The sequence below is a fragment of the Protomyctophum parallelum genome (genome assembly GCF_964188405.1).
Source record: "Protomyctophum parallelum genome assembly, chromosome: 7".
In the NCBI taxonomy this organism is placed as follows: Eukaryota; Metazoa; Chordata; class Actinopteri; order Myctophiformes; family Myctophidae; genus Protomyctophum; species Protomyctophum parallelum.
Genome location: NC_139705.1, coordinates 14660710 through 14676303, shown reverse-complemented (window position 1 = coordinate 14676303; position 15594 = coordinate 14660710). Strand labels below are relative to the sequence as shown.

General features: G+C 44.9%; 1 protein-coding gene across 1 annotated transcript; it reads right to left on the bottom strand.

Annotated features, from left to right (window-relative positions):
- Positions 1–545: 545 nt before the first annotated feature.
- b4galt3 (UDP-Gal:betaGlcNAc beta 1,4- galactosyltransferase, polypeptide 3) lies at positions 546–14553 on the bottom strand. Its single transcript, XM_083769055.1, has 9 exons — positions 14202–14553; positions 11141–11228; positions 9128–9539; positions 8296–8531; positions 7174–7364; positions 6876–6998; positions 2654–2758; positions 1894–2149; positions 546–1527 (listed from the first exon to the last, which is right to left on the bottom strand). Exons 3-9 carry the CDS (start codon positions 9423–9425, stop codon positions 1360–1362), a joined length of 1377 nt encoding a protein of 458 aa, XP_083625181.1. The 5' UTR covers positions 9426–9539; positions 11141–11228; positions 14202–14553; the 3' UTR covers positions 546–1359.
- Between the last annotated feature and the right edge of the window lie 1041 nt (positions 14554–15594).

Below are 15594 nucleotides of genomic sequence, written 5' to 3'. Positions count from 1 at the left end.
GCAGCGGAGGGCTGGTAGCCAATTGGTTGCTTACACTGTAGTCCGTGGGGTCGCCAGATCCCAGATGGTCAGAGATCTCCGTCCACCGACACGCCAGGGAAATCTAAATTCTTGTGACAGCAGAGTAAGAAAAGCTCCAACAAACTCCTACTGCTTTGAAATGCAATCCTCTTACCATCCCGAGAGTCTTTGCATTGGATGCAGTTGTTGGATTTTTTCCCCATCCCCAAAACATTTCCACCCGGTCCATTTAAAAGTCACCAGAGGTTAGGCCTGTCACAATTATTACATAATCGCCTAATCGTAATTATTTGAGATAATCTTCAATATTTTCCGTGTTGAAAAGAATTACATACATTTTAAAATGTATGAAAGAATAAAATATAAAAAAGGATTAAATGTGTCAGTGATTTATTTGTGTATGTGTGTGTGTGTGCGCGCGTTCCAATGTTCAATGCAAAAAACAAAACAAAACTTGTTATTTGTGTGACGATGTATCGTCAACTTAAATTTGTAACTGTGACATCCCTAACAGATCGGTAAGCGGAGATCTCTGATCGCCTGGCCCACGTACTGTACGCCAGACTACTTAACGCCTTGACGTCTGGAAAACAGCACAGATGCACGTACTGCAACGTACTTGACCCCGTCGAGTTTTTTTACTTTACCCCAGTTTGTTTCGGAGTGGTGCGCGGATAATGACCAGTCTGTGTCACCGTCTGTCCGTCCGTCCGCTCTCCCGGTCCAAATACAGCGATGATAAAGAGGGATGAATCCATGTCACCACGTCACCAGAACGACGCATAACAGTGCATTCAGTGGATCACCACCAGAGGCTCCAGAGAGCAGTCATATCGGCAGGTGTTCGTGTGGATGGATGTGTTCTTTGCGGGCTAAAAGTGGGGCCTCCTCTTTGACCGTTTGTCCTTAGCCTACATGAAGCTTTTGTTATGGAACTGCTCTAAGTTAGCAAGCAGCAGGAACCCACTATACCGTCGGTACTACAACGTGAGGTCCAAATGGAACCTTTACGGGTCTGTTAACTCTTGAGAGCGTACAAAATGGTTCCCTACGGTTCCACTCGCAGAGTTAAATTAGCACTGAGGATTTTACAGTGCACTTTGAGGTCCCATAGACGAAAAGAACAAAATACATCAAATGGGGGTCCGTGCAGTGGCCTCATAAATATCAACCCCGGCGGGCCTGGAAATGAAAGAAGAAAGAAAGAAGCTGGAGATTCCCTGCACCATTTCATTTCAGATCTGATGAACGGAGAGAAAAAGCCACTAGTTGCACCGGGACGGGGTGCGAAGCTCGTTCATCTTTCTGATTTTTTTTTTAACGTCGTCTCTCTCGTTCCTACTTGACCACGCCCGGTTTCTCCAGTGCCGCCGTCTGATTGGATCTCCTGGGCGTGGCAGGAGGACGTTGGAGGACGTTATTTTCGGGGACGACCGGTGAACCGTTGACCATACTCACGTTAGCCGCCGCGGACCCCTTGTTCTGTCGCGTCTCCTTAGCTCTGACCTGGACAGGGGACGATAAGGACAATTACACGTCACCATTATTGTGGAAAAAATAATTGTGATTTGCAATATTATAATAATCAAATAATCAAAATAACTTAAAAACTACAGTAAAAGCTTAAAAACTTAAAATGCCACTTTTGCTTAAGCACTTGAACCCCGGCATCCCCATTCTGGGAGGAATGTTCGCTCGATTTGTTTGTAATGAGGGCATACCAAATGCACTCTTTACAGGTCTGTTTGATCAAGTACAGTGGGCTTAAATGGGACTGAATTTGCAGCTCAACGAAAGTAAATTCCCTCTAGTGTATGACAGAGGAATCACGATAAACGACAATAACGATTATAGTCCCATCTCTACTCTGACCGTGTCTCCCGCCGTCCTCTTCCCAGAGCTGCTGCTGCTGCTGCTAAGTTTGGGGGCAGGGGGGTCAGGGGACGGGGCTTTGTTGTGGTGGAGCGGTGGGTGGTGCAGCTTCCTCTGGGGCAGGTGGGGGTCGTCTCCGATGTCCACCGTCAGGTTGGTGTAGAGCGGCTGCAGCTCCTTGGACAGCAGTTCGTACGTCAGCGAGCTGAAGCCGTCCGAGCGCCAGTTGAGACGCGTCCGCTTCAGGAGGTCGAACCTGATGGACACGCGGAACGGAGGGAGGGGTGTTATTGTACGTTTAACACCCATCAAGGAGGGGGGTCCGTGCGCTTTTCCGACCAGTCATTGGTCCGACATATGGACAACGACCGGATTAAGGTTGGCGAACATGCGTTAAAGGTTGGCGACCAGATTGAAGTTGGCGAACAGGCGTTAAGGTTGGCGAACATGCGCTGCTCCGTGCTTGCGGTTATGGTTTGAGGTAGGCTGTCGTTGTCGGACCAATGACTGATCGGAACTTAACTTAGTACGGCACCCTCAAGGAGGGCCTGAGGACCTCGATTCTAAACTCTTCTCTACATCGCGTGCATATCCTTGGTCCGACACCCTAAACCGTCCACTGTCCGTCCACCAAAACCATAAACGCACACAGAAGCCATGGGTGAGTCTTAACCGGCCATGTATGTCAGACTATTTGTACGTCAGACTAACTGTGAGTGAGTGAGTGAGTGAGTGAGTGAGTGAGTGAGTGTGTGTGTACCTGTGTGGGTTCTGCTCATTGCCTCGGTCTCCTTTATGTTTGATCATCTTATAATGCCCGATGGCCACAGGAGGGCGCACAATCTTCATTCCAGACAGACGCACCCTGAGCAACACAGAACACAGCACAGTTATTATTGGTAACCAACCAGTCTATGTAACAGCCAGGGGGGCAGTCAGACAGATATTTTGTGAAGCCACTGAGGAAATCGGGATTTCCTGAAAGTTCATATAATGGCCTGTTGTGGCGCTGTCACTGGACCCAAAAAACCCATAGCCCCATAGAAGTCCATGAATTTGGGCCCAACTTCACCTAGACTGTATTACCTTAATAAACATGGTCATGAATACTTTCTGCTTCCAGTCACTAGTTTAAAGTATCATTTCTAATGTCATAATATTCTTTTTGGAAAATTATGGTCCCATTTATAAAATAAATGACCATAAAGTCGCGTATGTTCTGAGGGGCATGGCTACCGTTACAGTCTATGATCGGGAGTCCCCACCCACTTCAGTCAAAATAAAAACCAACGGAGAAGAAGGGGGGGGAAGTCCCGTTAGACGTCCATGTTAGACCCGGGGAACGCTTTGTCCATATTTTTTACAGTCTATGGTAACAGCAGACACAATATGTGACCAGATTTGACTGAGAGCCTGCCATCGCACAAATTCCAGCTTTTTACCAGAGGAGAAAAACGTTTTTATTTTTTCCAAAATTAGTTAATAGCACAGGCAGACTCTTCACATACTAGAGCATGTCTGAAATGTGTCAGAGCTGAAATTGACACAAATAAATGCTTAAACATGTAGCTAGGTGTAATGTTAGAGACCACAGAAGTGAACCTTTCAAGCCTGTTTTCTCAACTCGCTGTTAGTTTTCTGCAAGACATTATTCTATAAGCCATATCTCCAAAACTGGTGGGACAAACTGAACAACGAATATGTCAATTTGAAGCTATGATTCAAATTCAAAAGAATCCAATGGCAGTCCCTCATTCAAATTTGGTCACATATGGACTCAATATGGCTGTCAATAGGAAGTCTAGATGATGTCAACATCCATAAGATAGATAAAGTGCAGCTTCTTGTGTGATTATTAGATGGGTTTCCAGTTACCCAAAGCAAAGGGCAGACTATGACTCTACTTCCTATTAAAGACAAACTATATATATATAAAATGTATAATAGGCACTATATTCACTATTAAAGACAAACTAGTCAAGGAAGCAGATGCCAAGATTTCTCCAGCCCCTGCAGTGTAGAACTATATACATACATAAATACATACAGTACATATTGTACATACAGCACACAAGTACATGCATGCATATTGCATACATACTGTACATGTATACAAATACATACAAGCATACAGTGTATACATATCTACATACGGTAGCTGTACAGTATACATACCTACATACTATACACTACATACTATGACTGGACATATACATACAGTATGGCTGGGTAATATATCGATCCATGGATATTGTGATACGAGACTAGATATTGTCTGGGATTTTCCATATTGTAATATCGTGAAGATATTGACTAAAGTGTTCTTTGCCTGGTTTTAATCACTGAAGCCTTATTATATTGTAGTCACAATATCGATAGAGGCATATGGTCACAAATATAGTGAAATTTGATTGTGTCCCATATTGCCCAGCCACAACAACGGTACATTGTCGTTACTCACTGAGACCTCTTCAGAAGACAGTGGAAAAGAGGAGATGGCATGAAAGATGATGAGGTTATGACGCCCAAAGCAAACAAAAACACCACAACTAAGTTAAGAACAGAAAGGTAATGGATCAAGGGGGGGAAATCAAAAGCTGAAATGGTAAGTGGGAGAGTATTACGATGAATACAGAAAGCAAAATAATGCAAAAAAAAATGGAATGGCTGCTGCCTGCAGAGAGACAGCTCCAACCCCGCCCACATCCATGTCACCTTCTTATTGTCGCTTTAATGTTTGTTTAGATCACTTATGACTTAAATCGTTAATGGACTTTAATGTTTGTTTAGGGCACTAAATGTTGCCGATATAAATACAGTGGGCGTACAGTGGTTCTCTCTATTAGGTCATAAAAATCCTTAAATTGTCACTTTACAGTCATCTAGGGACCACCCAAAATCACGTGGAGAGTCTGGGTCAGGGTGCCAGCAGGCTGTACAAAGACAAAGATATATGCAACCGACACTTTTCACGGCGGCCATATTGCCATGACGATACAGCAGTGTAATGTTACGTGCTTCACAGGTGCTGCTATCAATTACACTAACAAAGTCTTTGTTCCATTAATGTAGCAGAGACTTTACTTTTCCAGTGAGCCAACATGCACATTTAGCAGTACCTTGACTCAGTTTGAACCTGAATGGAAAAGTGCCGTAATTATACACCTGTGAAAGGAAGTAACATTACACCACCGTGTCACGCCAATATGGCTGCTGACAGTGAATAGGATCCATTTGGAGATAGATTATAACAGCTGCTGAAAAAGATCACCCTTGCCCGGCAAACCTCCCCTGGTTAACACCCCGAATGCCCAGGGTTATTTAATCCATTAAATCATAGCGCCCAGCGATTTATAGCAGCGGAGCACATTTAGCGACAGACCGGATGTTATCCCGGATGTGGCTGAAGTAGTTTGATGTAGCCAAAACACTCTCGAGGCATCAACAACGGGAGGTATGATTAATTCTAACGCGACTAGTGACGGGACCGTGGTGGGCCGTCTAACACATACTCTTTTCTTAGAATTGGACGGAATGATTTAGATCATAGTTATTAACGTTTTAAGATTTTCGATCTCGTCGGCTAAAATGGGGGGGGAACATTTTCGACAACGTCCCAAAGGAAAATAACATTGAGTGTTGCGCAACAGACGCTCCCAGCAGAGTAGAGCTCTTCACCGGGTCCCTCGACTCCGAAAATACCCGAGTTGACCCGAGACCCGCTCGGGTCGGAGTCCTGTTTTAACGTAATCACTCCGGCAGGGTCGGAATCGGACGTATCCCCTCGGATCTCGAGTCTGTCAATCATTATGTGTAATGTCCGAGTGGATCCGCGAAGACCCGTAGGCTACTGTGTGTGTGAACTGTCTGTGCTTTTTTGTTGTTGTTGCAAATGTTAATAAAATATTCATTCAGTGTGTGGTTGTGTGCCAGTCTGACCGAGGCTATATAGCCTACTCTTTTTCTCTGTCCGCTGCATGTGCGCTCATGCTCCGCATCGCTGCGGAGGAGAAAAACGGGGAAAGAAGTTCTGTTTAAAGTGTGATCATTTAAGCTGACCTAGGATCAGGTTAGTGTTGCAGCGACACGAACGGCTGTGTTACGTGTGATGATTATGCTGATTTAGGATCAGCAGCGCAATTCAAGCCCCGTCCTGCATGGTTTTGCCTTGCGCTGATTTGAATGAAAACACCGGCGTGCAATTATACTTTATATCACGATCACGGATCCCGACAACAGTGTTGACCTCAACGAGATGAAAGCAAACTAGCAAAGCTCAAATCAGATTAATATAAGAAGGATTAAAGCAACCATGACAACTCTCCTGTGTATCCCATTCACCACACGTGGATAAAGAAAAAACAAATGATCCGTTTGATTAATTTTAAATGCACACGCTGACACGCTCACAAAGCTCAAATGAAATTAATATAAGAAGGATTAGTTCTAGTTAAAGACTAAAAAGGTGTGCTCCTCCTCTGAGAAATGCGATAGTGTGAAGTTACTACAGAGAATACTGAGTAGGTCTCACGCTGCCTCCTGCTGCTGAAGTCATGCATCACGATGCATGTCTTGCAGTCACCATGGAAGAGTTGCATTATTTTATGAGGGGCCCTATGCTGCTCATATGGCAGCCAAGACTATGGGATTTTAATGTTTGCTTAGAGCACTTATGTCCCTGCGACATACTAGCGTCATGTCCAGGGGGTGTACTTGTACATCAAGCTGTCTCACACTACAGAAACAGGAGATAGGCTCCTGCCCTATGGGCCCCATGGCTCGGCAAGGCTACTTACTTAGGGCACTTGATTTCCCCGGGTGGGCATGCTTAAAACAAACATTAACGAGTCCATATTCTTGGCTGCCACCTCGTCATGTAGCAGTCAAGTCTATGGACGTCCCTCACGAGTATGATTTTTAGAATGGTCATGCACAGTCCCCCCCTTCCCTCCTGCCCCACCCGGTCCCTGGCTTCCTCGTACCGAGCAGCGATGTCATCGTCCTCTCCGCCCCAGCCCCAGTAGTGGTTGGGAAAGCCATTCATCTTCATGTACTGCTCTGGGGTCACTGCAGACACCCCCCCGAAATACTGCGGGTACGGCAACCTGGAAACAATTAACCCACAGAAGAACGCACGTGAATATCACCTGCTCTGTCTGCCCTTTTCATATCAAGGTTGTATCTGAACTTGTCCATGGCCACAGACAGGTGTTTGGGGAGGGGGTACCTGTATCTGAACTTGTCCATGGCCACAGACAGGTGCGTGGGGAGAGGGGGTACCTGTATCTGAACTTGTCCATGGCCACAGACAGGTGCGTGGGGAACTGCTTGTGGCAGGTGTAGGTGTTGTGGTCGTTCTCCGGCAGCAGGTCCACGTCGTGGAGGAAGATGCAGCTCCAGTCCTCGTCTCGCAGAGCCTCTCGCACCCCGACGTTGAGCAGCTTGGCCCGGTTGAAGGTGCTGTTGCCCCACTGTAGGAAGAGACAGAGGGAGAAGGTGGTTTACACACATTGAATTCATTGTCAGTGAGAAAGGGAAACATTTGCCATATATCTTAATTCTATTCAGATTCCCTGAATAGATGTAGAGTTTCTCTTCTGGAAGTTTCGAGGAGTGACGCTTCTTTTCTGTAGCAAAGCAGTAGAATTAGCATTAGGCTAATCAGTGAATAAAACCTGGGGACAACATGCATTTTCAGAAGACCTTCAGGAAAAGATCAGGAAAGTGTGAATAGTTGGAATGGCACATCTGTAGGACCCGAATGGAAACAAGACCGCAAGGACCTGTTTAGGTGCTATCCTTTTAGACCAAGGGGTAAGGCACTGGCGAAAATAGGGTACTTGAGTGTCTCTGTACTGTTTGCATTTCTGTCTAATAAAGTATTCAATAGGGCTGTGAATCTTTGGGTGTCCCACGATTCGATTCTGATTCTTGGGGTCACGAATTCAAAAGCATTTTTTTCCAGATTCAAAACGATTCTCTATTCAAAATGATTCTCAATTCAATACATAGGATTTCATCACAATCTACTCCAGCCAAACTGAAGTGACTATACTACAGTAACTTGAAAATGACTGAAGACATGATATTTACTGTGATTAGGGTAAGCTTACATTTCATACAAACACCATGTAGTGAAAACTCTTTTTGGAAATTATGAATCGATTTTGAATCGTTCATAACAGGGATCGCGATTCTAATTTGACACCCCTAGTATTCAATCAATCAATCGAACAGCCGCTGAAGATTGTGTACAGTGGCATGTAAAGCATTAATCTCCATCACACAATATGTCGCCTAAAAGACACACGCACACGCACACGCACACGCACACACACACACACACACACACACACACACACACACACACACACACACACACACACACACACACACACACACCTGCTGCACGATGTAGATGCTGTAGTGGATCTGCTGTCTCTGCAGGAAGGGGTGCAGGTGGTAGAGGAGGGCGCGGAGGTGCGTCTGCCGGTTGCGGTACGGCACCACGATGGCCGTGTGGTGCTGCGGCTCACAGTCCGGCGGGCTGTAGCGCCCCCCCGGCGCCACCAGGGGGTTCCGCTGTCTGATCTCCTCCAGGGACAGAGGGGAGGACAGGCGGACGGACACGGGACCCACTGGAGAGACACCAGAGCAGTGTTGATTTCCTCAACCAAAAGTCCAAAACTAGGACGAAAAATGTCAATTGACCACCGTTTTTCACTGATGAAAACTAAGCTTCGATGACTTTGACTAAATATAGGTAAAAACTAGACTAAATGTTAAGGAGGGACTAGTGGAGAAGAGAGCTTGCGCTCTGGTTTCTTCCACTCTGTATAATGTTTTATGTTTTGTGATGATAATGAATGTTGTTATTTTTCATGTCATGGTTATAAATTGAATACATAGGACCCGAATGGAAACAAGCCAGCAAGGACATTTTTTTGTTGTTCTATCCTTTTGGACCCAGAGTTTGGCTGTACTGTGTGCCGTTTACAATTCTGTCTAATAATCCATTCGGGACGGGAACCCCTTTTGGTGTTTTAAGGATTACGTTATACTTTAGCTATTGAAAAATAGCAGATCTACAAGTTCATAGCGCGGCACCGAGTGCCATGCTATGAGCTTCTAAGACACAGAAAACTGTCATGATTTAGATTCTAGAAGGCATTTTGTAGAATCGGCCTCAGGTCTAAGTGGATAAAACATCCAATCCATCCAAACTCTCACTGACCCAGCAGAGGGGAGGGGATCCGGCAGAGCCTCAGCGGGGGTCCGGTGCCGGGCGGTCCCGTCATGCCGGCGTTGCGCGGCGGGGGAGGCAGCAGCAGCGCCCCCAGCTGGCTGAGGTTGGTGTAGACGTCGTGTGGTCGCGTGTAGTCGAACTGGGGCTCCTGGCCGCGGACCAGAACGGACACCAGGCCGCGGAACCCGCCCAGGGAGAAGTAGAGCACGAAGGCGAACTGGAAGCCCACCAGCAGCGCCAGTGTGCAGGGGGAGTCCAGAGAACGGCCGCACAGGTTCAGCGCCATGACGGACGGACGGATGGAGGAAGAGGTGGAGGTTCAGGGGTGGAGGACAGGGTCCTTCGTCTGGTGGAATGGGACGTAGTAGTGGTGTAGCTCAGTCAGCACTGCCATCACGTCCTAGACACACGCACACACACCACAACTGACAATTTAGGCATAAGACGTTCTTAACCCCTATAGCATATAGTTTTTATACTGTCAATCTCAGCCTGGTCAGATGTCGTCACCTGGCTGTAGTATGAGTGGAAGCAGACCAATGGAGAAAAGAAGTCGTTGACCGGTCTCAGCAGCAGTTAGGATAGTGAGAAGGTAAAGTGACGCGCCGAGGACACCATTTGACAAGGCCACACGATGAAGAGTGGTTCAAACAATGACACTGATGTTTATTACATTTTCCGTGCATTATATACAAAACAGTATCTCGAGAGGTACAACCCCCCCGCCCAGTGGTCGTATGTCACATGGGTATTTCTGAGAAATACATAAGATTGACAAAATGTACAATTTCTGTGGTTTAAAGTTAGTTAGGTCCCCTCTATGGCAGACAGGACACATTCACTGACAGACAGATTCACTGGAATCGGAACGGAGCAACCTGAAAAGATCTTATCTATGCACGTTGCCTGCTCTCTCATAAAACACACCTAATAAACCTGATACTGATAGATTCTGTCAAGATTACGAAGGTGGGCCCAGGCCGTAGCGTAACGGTCTGGGCACCGGACTGGTAATCCAGTCGCAGTGTGCCGCGGGTTCGACTCCCGGACCCGACACGGCCCTCACTGCATGTCATCCCCCCCATCTCTCTCCCGTTTCCTGTCAGCCTACTGTCTGTCCCTTCAAAAATCAATAAAAGGCGTAAGCCGCAAAAAAATATCTTAAAAAAAAAAAAAAGATTACGAAGGTGTAAGACTCACAGGATACTGTGTTTGCGTAAACAGGCTTAACCCTGTAAGTCCCAGCGTTGCTTTTCGGTAACATTTTTATTTTAATTAATTACTTAATTTTTTATTTATTTTTTCTGTTTTTTTTTCCACCTAAACGTCATCATTGATGTTCATTGCAATGCCATTGCACTGCCATTGGTCATGATATTTGCATATAAATACCCCTCACAGAGGCTGAAATTCACACAAATAAAAAATGTCTGGACTCTAATAAAAGTAATTGTAATATTTTTTTTTGTTATCATTAGAATGTGTAGAACATGTTTTATTCATTATTGTGAAAGATATCCCCCAAATGTAAATTATTAATTTATTATATAATTATTATAAATGTGCATAACATTTTCTAACATATTTATTTTAACATAAGTCCTAGTTGTACAAAGTAGTAGTAAGGTTGAAATCTCTTTTTTGCATGTAGAAATATATCCGGGTCTTACAGGGTTAAGGTCAACAACATCAGCATATCTCAGGGTATCTCAAGAATTGGTGCAATACAGTAAAGTTCAGTATGCATGCTATTGGTCACCTAACCATGAGCTGATATTTAGCTGACCCTGCTCTTGACATCTATGCATGGTTATGTAAAATCATAACAACCCCTTAAATATACAAATAAATTACTGACACATTTTATACTTAAAAAAAAAGTTAAAATATCTCATAATTGTAATCAAGTACAGTGCTTGAGTAAATGTAGTTATATTAGTTTACACCACTGATCGTGCATGTGTGTGTGCGTGCGTGTGTGCGCAGCTTGACAAGGTGTACCTGGGCTGTTGGGATGATTAGAGCAGGTCCTGGAGCAGAAAAGCACCGCTCTTCATGTCTCCTCTACCTCCCAGTCCCATCATGCTCTCTGCAACAAACATAACATAACATACCATACATGATTGAATAACACTGCACCATTTGTCTCTGAAAAACCACGTCCAGCTGCTGCCTGCCTGCCTACCTGCAGTGGTGGAAAAAGTACTCACATATCTTACAGTAAAAGTACCACTGGCTTAGCAATAAGCCAGTGCACGCGACCTCGCCCTTCACTGGCCATATATGGAGCGTGTCTTGAGAGTACAGGGTTTGATGAGGTCAGATCAACATATTGAATGTCAGAACAGGTCAGCTCCATCTATGGAGATCCAAGGGTGGCAGCGGGGGCAGTGTCTTGAGTGTACAGGGTTTGATGAAGGCCCAGGTAGGGGCCTACATCGTGCAGCAGGTGTGTGTGTGTGTGTGTGTGTGTGTGTGTGTGTGTAATTTTCGGGCTGACTTCATTTTCGGGCCTGTTGCTGCACAAATATCTTTGGGGCAGGCCCGTCTAGAGTGTAAATGGACAGGTATCAGTCAAAAGGGAGACATCGAAGAGTAAGGATGGATGGGGAAGGATCAACATAATATCCATATACTAATATTGATGACATCAGGGATCTCCATATATGGGCTTAATTGCGACAGCAGGTCGCATTTACAATGATCCCTGATTTACTATCATCCCTGGGCTAACCCGGGCACCATATATGGGGGCTTTCCCCATGTTTGGGGATTTTGAGTGATACACTGACTGACTGACTGACGGGAAATGCACGATTCCATATAATAGTTAACTGTGACCTTCGCATTGTAGAAATACTCTGTTACAAGTAAAAGTCTGGAATTCTAAAAAGTACAAAAATGGCATCAAAAAAGTAGAAAGTAGTCAGTAGGCAGAATGTCATGTTTCAAATAAAATGTAAAAAAAAGTATTTTGAAAATAACAGCTGCTATTTTGCTTGTATTTTCAAATAGCCGAAATGTATATTGGGCTGAAGTGGTTGTATGTTTTGTAATAATAATCAAAATCTACAAAGTAACTAGTTAACTAGGACAGGGGCAGTATGGAGTTTTTGTTATCGCAGTAATAAAGCAGTGTTCATCGACGGTATGGCGGTATCGTGGTATTGGTATGGTAAGCACCGACCGGTATGCCTTACACAACCACGGTACGGCGGTTATTGCATCCAGCCCTACTAGTAACTAAAGTTCTCAAATAAATGTAGTGGAGTAAAAGTACAATAGGCTATTTGGATCTGAGATGTAGTGGAGTGGAAGAAAAAGTAATGGAAATTGGAAATACTCCAGTAGTAAGTACAAACACCTCGAAATTGTACTAAAGTATTAATGTACTTAGCTACATTCCACCACTGCCTGCTCGCTCAGCCTGCCGAGCGGCTGAACACCTGTCAATAAAGCTACGCCAGACAGACAGACGGACAGACAGAAGCACAAAATGTCACCCTGTTGTTGTTTGTTTCTATTTTTAGCGCTGCCTGATTTTCTACGGTGGCATTTTTTTCCCCCCATGAAGGAAGATGCCTAGCGGATCAAATTAATCCAACAACTCTCATTTCCTGCCTGTCCTACAGTGTTATTTCCATCATACTTGCTTTGCTTCCAGTTCACCTCCTGACTGTAGGGGGGGGGGCTGCTATAGAGCGCCTGATTCTCAACCTTTTTTTAATTTCAAGGACCACCGGTTTGATGCATTGTTGGGGCCACCAATGGAGCCCTGTTTGATATTAATATTTGTTTATTGTACAACTTGTACCCTTTGGTTCCATTCGTACTGTACACTCTCGCGTGTTGCAGGCCATTAAAGCAGTGGTTTTCAACCATTTTCATATGAAGGCTCATTATTTACTTGACATTTGAACCACGGACCACCATTTGATGAGATTTAGCCTCTCAGATGTAAAACTAAAGAATATTTTGTTATCGTTGGATTGGATTCTACAGTGTCCACAATTCCATGCTGTATTGATGTGGTATACCATAGGAGAGATAACAGGCAAACTTTAATCAAAATAACAATTCCTTCTACATTCTCTAATTGCGTAGACTTGAAAATTAAGTAATGCAGATGTTTAACAATAATTTAACATTTGGTTTTATTTTACGCTCTCAAGAGTTAAATATCTACAGTATAAGGGTCTATTTGGTTACCAACTCTCCATCATTTAGTTGGGGGCCATCTGGAACCCCCTCAAGGACCCCTGGTGGTCCCCGGACCACTGGTTGAAAACCACTGAGCAACTGTAACAAGAGTTGCATTTTATATCATAATACATTTTAAAACGAGCATTATAACCTTGATGGTACTGTGTAGCAGGCCACTGGTTAACATATCATGCATTTCCTCGAGGGGGGTCCAGTTCCATGGGGGGGGGGGGGGGGGGTGGGTGACGTCCCCAGCTAAAACAGCAAAGGTTTCACCACTTTAGAACCCTATTTCAGAATCCAAGCTCACAGAGATAGTAGGCCTAATGCAAACGTGTTACAATTTGTAACAAGTTACAATTTGTAATAGTTTGGAACAGAATTGGGATGCCAAGTTGAAAGTGGTGAATTTCTCCACCTTATCCAGTGAGAGAAAATGTACTGCTGTATAATAAGGTCTCTCTCTCTCTCTAGTACAGAGACAGTTGTAGACTGTTATATTGAATCTAACAAGATCTTTCTTTTCGTACGGGTGTCCGTGGTAATTATCCGACATGAAAATGTTTGAGAAACAATTAAGTCAACAACACTGCTGTAAAGCAATAAATAATCAGCTCCTGTCTGTTGCTTATGATTATTAATGCTGCTGCAAAATGCATGAAGCAGCCAGCAGCATTAAGGTGTTCTAAACGGCCCGGGTTCTCAGCTCACGACCTTCTCTCGTTTCTCTAGAATTTTCGCGTGCTCCTGTCCGGTCCCTAGGCGTCTCATTTCTGGGGCAGAATGTGATCTCTCTACGGCGGGTGGCCACCAGCCCAGCAGCACTGTAGGCTGCCGACTCACTCACTCACTCACTCACCACACCACCAGCAGCAGCAGCAGCAGCAGCATGTCCCTGCGACATTTTCCCCAAATCCAGACTCCCTGTCGGCGGTGCTTCAGTTCAGTTCGATCGGTCGGTAGAGAGATAGACTCGACCGACGGGGCCGCTATTTATTTAGCTGCCTGCTATAGTGTCACAAAAACACATTCGATGGTTCAGTCAGACACTTGTTTCTGGTGCTCCAGTTCTCTCTCGATCGTTCTAAATAATCTCTCATCCGAGCAGAAATCCCCAAGCAAAAGACACGACCACCACCGCCGCCGATTCTGCGGCTGCCGCTGCGGCTGCAGACACTTTGACACGCAAGAGCATCGCTGGCACTAGTATAGTGCGTTGATTCCATCCGATGTCAACATGGACAAGTGGCGGCGCCGTGGTGGTAGTGGAGCGCTGCTGGGAGACGGACATGGTGGTCAGGTGATGAGAGAGAGGGGCGATGACGCGCTGAGGAGCGGGCCAAATTAAAAACGGCCAGTGCACACCAGTCATCATCTAAAAGTAGGCTACTCAAATACGCTAACAGTAAAAGTATCAAATACTGCAATGCAGAAATACTCAGATGAGTTGAATATGAAAACCGAAACAAGCCATATAGGCTTTCTTGGGCTATAAATAATCTAATAGAACATTATAGCAATAGTACCTTGTATTGAACTGTAGCCTACAACTTTCCTGTGTTTTTTTTGTCTGCAAACTGTTAATAAAGTAGCCTATTTGATCAATCATTCAATCAATCAATTCTGAAATGCAGAAATACTATATAATAAGTAGAGGTGGTAGTCATAATGTAAAAAAAATAGTACAAATTGGGCTTGGCATTAAAGTATACCAAAAGACAGGTGCTTCTCAAAGTGGGGTCTGGGGACCCCTAGGGGGGTTCCAGGGGATCCCCATAATTCCATATACCGTAAATAATGGATTTAGGAACCAAATGGACTCGTATCTGTATGTATATTTTGAATATTTCTGACATTTTTGCCACCATAAATATTGTAGGCTATGGGGTCCTCAATTGGGACATAATGTTTTCAGTTGGGGGTCTGCAGCCAAATACACATCAAGGGGTCCTTGACGTGAAAAGGTTTGAGAACCCTGCACTGCCCAGTGCCCTGCCCTTAAAATGGTGCATTTATATGGCACTTTTATCCAAAGCACTTTACATAGATAATGCATAACATTCACCCACACAGTGACATTCATACACCGATGGCGGAGGAAACCATGCTGCAAGGGACCAAACCAGGGCCGGTTGTAGCCTGGCCCACTAGGGTGGGCAGGACGAATATACTGTATGGGCCTAATGGGGGGGCATCCCTGCACGCGCTGCATAGCGTAATAACCCCCCGAAATGCATAGAAAACTATGCAGT

Coding starts and splice junctions, on each gene's coding strand:
- b4galt3 (XM_083769055.1), bottom strand. CDS start 9,425: ATGGCGCTGAACCTGTGCGGCCGTTCTCTGGACTCCCCCTGCACACTG. Junction 6,999..7,173: donor ATGGACAAGTTCAGATACAG/GTACCCCCTCTC, acceptor AATTGTTTCCAG/GTTGCCGTACCCGCAGTATT. Junction 2,759..6,875: donor GACGATGACATCGCTGCTCG/GTACGAGGAAGC, acceptor TGTGTTGCTCAG/GGTGCGTCTGTCTGGAATGA.